Source organism: Coturnix japonica, unplaced genomic scaffold (genome assembly GCF_001577835.2).
Source record: "Coturnix japonica isolate 7356 unplaced genomic scaffold, Coturnix japonica 2.1 chrUnrandom957, whole genome shotgun sequence".
NCBI lineage: Eukaryota > Metazoa > Chordata > Aves > Galliformes > Phasianidae > Coturnix > Coturnix japonica.
In genome coordinates, this window is record NW_015440308.1 from 9,011 (window position 1) to 12,765 (window position 3,755).

At 59.2% G+C, this 3,755-nt stretch overlaps 1 protein-coding gene across 1 annotated transcript in view; it reads right to left on the bottom strand.

Moving 5' to 3' along the window:
* The window catches only part of LOC107307810 (DNA-directed RNA polymerase II subunit RPB1-like), an 8,798-nt gene extending 5,635 nt beyond the window's left edge, over positions 1-3,163 (bottom strand). Inside the window, exons 1-2 of the mRNA XM_032441955.1 lie at positions 2,990-3,163; positions 89-667 (exon numbers count right to left, since the gene is read on the bottom strand). Coding sequence (XP_032297846.1) covers positions 89-667; positions 2,990-3,112 — 702 coding nt within the window. The 5' untranslated portion in view covers positions 3,113-3,163. The remainder of the gene's footprint in view (positions 1-88; positions 668-2,989) is intronic.
* Positions 3,164-3,755: the final 592 nt, after the last annotated feature.

Below are 3,755 nucleotides of genomic sequence, written 5' to 3' on the forward strand. Positions count from 1 at the left end.
GGGTCAGTTGTGGGGCAGTGGGGGTCGGTTGTGGGTCCAGGGTGGTCACTTGTGGGGCAGAGGGGCCACTTGGGGGGCTGGGGGCCACATGGGGGGCAGTGGGGGTCACTTGTGGGTCAATAGAGGCCACTTGTGGGGCAGTGGAGGTCAGTTGGGAGTCCAGGGTGGTCACTTGGGGGTCAATAGGGCCAACTTGTGGGGCAGAGGGGGTCAGTTGTGGGGCAGAGGGGGCACTTGGGGGGCTGGGGTCCACTTGTGGGGCAGTGGGGGTCAGTTGTGGGGCAGTAGTGGCCACTTGGGGGGCAATGGGGGTCAGTTGTAGGTCCACGGAGCTCACTTGTGGGTCCAGGGTGCTCAGTTGGGGGTCCATGGTCAGTTGTGGGTCCACGGTGGTCACTTGTGGGGCAGGGTCCACTTGTGGGTCGCTGGTGTCCACTTGTGGGTCAATAGTAGCCACTTGTGGGTCCATGGTGGTCAGTTGGGGGTCCACGGAGGTCACTTGTGGGGCAGGGTCCACTTGTGGGTCACTGGTGTCCACTTGTGGGTCAGTGGGGTCCACTTGTGGGTCAGTGGTTGGAATCAATGGGGCGATGGCGGCGATGGCCAGGAGGGCGCAGAGGGTGGATGTGGGGAGTGCCATGGGGCTGCCCCACAACTTGGGGGGCAGCTGTGGGGCACAGGGAAGGAAGCACTGAAGGGTGCTGCCCCATAGACCCCATGGTGCCCCATAGCAGCCCCACACATCCATTGGGGCCCCATAGACACCACAGTGCCCCATAGCGACCCCATAGATCCATTGGGGTCCCATAGACCCCACGGTGCCCCATAGCAGCCCCATAGATCCATTGGCACCCCATAGACCCCATGGTGCCCCATAGCTGCCCCATAGATCCATTGGGGCCCCATAGAATCCACGGTGCCCCATAGCGACCCCATAGATCCATTGGGGTCCCATAGACCCCACGGTGCCCCATAGCGGCCCTATAGATCCATTGGTGCCCCATAGCTGCCCCATAGATCCATTGGAGCCCCATAGACACCACAGCGTCCCATAGCAGCCCCATAGACCCAACAGTGCCCCATAGAATCCACAGCACCCCATAGAATCCACGGTGCCCCATAGCTGCCCCATGGAATCCACAGTGCCCCATAGCGACCCCATAGATCCATTGGGGTCCCATAGACCCCACAGTGCCCCATAGCTGCCCCATAGATCCATTGGGGCCCCATAGACCCCACAGTGCCCCGTAGCAGCCCCATAGATCCATTGGCACCCCATAGAATCCACGGTGCCCCATAGCTGCCCCATAGATCCATTGGGGCCCCATAGAATCCACAGCGCCCCATAGAATTCATGGTGCCCCATAGACCCCATAGCTGCCCCATAGATCGATTACTGCCCCATAAGACCCCACAGCGCCCCATAGCTGCCCTATAGATCCATTGGCACCCCATAGACCCCACGGTGCCCCATAGCTGCCCCATAGATCCATTGGTGCCCCATAGACACCACAGCACCCCATAGATGCCCCATAGATCCATTGGGGCCCCATAGACCCCATTTCTGCCCCATAGACCCTATAGGCCGCCCCATACACCCTATAGGCCGCCCCATAGCCCCTCTTTCTGCCCCATAGACCCCATTTCTGCCCCATAGACTCCATAGGTCGCCCCATAGCCCCTCTTTCTGCCCCATAGACCCTATAGACTGCCCCATAGACCCCATAGGCCACCCCATAGACCCCATTTCTGTCCCATAGACCCCATTTCTGCCCCATAGACCCCACAGTGCCCCATAACCAACCCATGGCTGCCCCACATCTCCCCATAGCGCGCCCTATAGACCCCATAACACCTTATAGTGCCCCATAGACCCTATACGCTGCCCCATAGATCCTATAGGCTGCCCCATAGACCTCATGGGCCGCCCCATAGACCCCATAGGCCACCCCATAGACCCCATTTCTGCCCCATAGACCCCACAGTGCCCCATAACCAACCCATGGCTGCCCCACATCTCCCCATAGCGAGGCGCATAGACCCCATAACACCTTATAGTGCCCCATAGACCCCATAGGCTGCCCCATAGATCCTATAGGCTGCCCCATAGACCCAATAGGCCGCCCCATAGACCCCATTTCTGCCCCTTAGACCCCATTTCTGCCCCATGGACCCCATAGTGCCCCATAACCAACCCATGGCTGCCCCACATCTCCCCATAGCGAGCCCTATAGACCCCATAACACCCTATAGTGCCCCATAGACCCTATACGCTGCCCCATAGATCCTATAGGCTGCCCCATAGACCTCATGGGCCGCCCCATAGACCCCATTTCTGCCCCTTAGACCCCATAGTGCCCCATAACCAACCCATGGCTGCCCCACATCTCCCCATAGCGCTCCCTATAGACCCCATAACACCTTATAGTGCCCCATAGACCCCATAGGCTGCCCCATAGACCCCATAGGCCGCCCCATAGACCCCATTTCTGCCCCATAGACCCCATAGGCCGCCCCATTGACCCCATTTCTGCCCCATAGACCCCATAGGCCGCCCCATAGACCCCATTTCTGCCCCATAGAAACTATAGGCTGCCCCATAGACCCCATAGGCTGCCCCATAGACCCTCTTTCTGACCAATAGACCCTATAGGCTGCCTCATAGACCCCATTTCTGCCCCATAGACCCCATAGGCCGCCCCATAGATCCCATACGCCGCTCCATAGACCCCATTTCTGCCCCATAGACCCCATAGGCTGCCCCATAGACCCCATAGTGCCCCATAACCAACCCATGGCTGCCCCACATCTCCCCATAGCGAGCCCTATAGACCCCATAACACCTTATAGTGCCCCATAGACCCCATAGGCCACCCCATAGACCCCATTTCTGCCCCATAGACCCCATAGGCCACCCCATAGATCCCATACGCCGCCCCATAGACCCCATTTCTGCCCCATAGACCCCCCCCTACCCAGCGCCCCATACCTGTGGGGCAGCAGCCGTTGGGGTGGAGGCGGTTATGGGGCAGGAAGTGGGGAACGGGACAGGAAGCGCCGCCCTACAAGTGGGGAGAGGGTGTGGGGCAGAGGAAATAGGGGGGCGCCCCATAGATTCCGCTATGGGTCCCTATGGGGCCTCTATGGGGTCTGTGGGGCTCTATGGGGCAGAATGGGGATCTATGGGGTCTCTATGGGGCTCTATGGGGCTCTATGGGGTCTGTGGGGCTCTATGGGGTCTCTATGAGGCTCTATGGGGTCTCTATGGGGCTCTATGGGGCTCTATGGGGCTCTATGGGTCTCTATGGGGTCTATGGGGTCTATGGGGTCTCTATGGGGTCTATGGGGTCTATGGGGTCTCTATGGGTCTCTATGGGGTCTATGGGGCTCTATGGGTCTCTATGGGGTCTATGGGGTCTATGGGGTCTCTATGGGTCTCTATGGGGTCTATGGGGCTCTATGGGTCTCTATGGGGTCTATGGGGTCTCTATGGGGCTCTATGGGTCTCTATGGGTCTCTATGGGGTCTGTGAGGCCTATGGGGTCTCTATGGGGCAGAATGGGGCTATATGGGTTCCCTATGGGGTCTCTATGGGNNTCTATGGGGCTCTATGGGTCTCTATGGGTCTCTATGGGGTCTGTGGGGTCTCTATGGGGCAGAATGGGGCTCTATGGGTCCCTATGGGGTCTCTATGGGTCTCTATGGGTCCTATGGGGTTTCTATGGGTCCCTATGGGGTCTGTGGGTATCTATGGG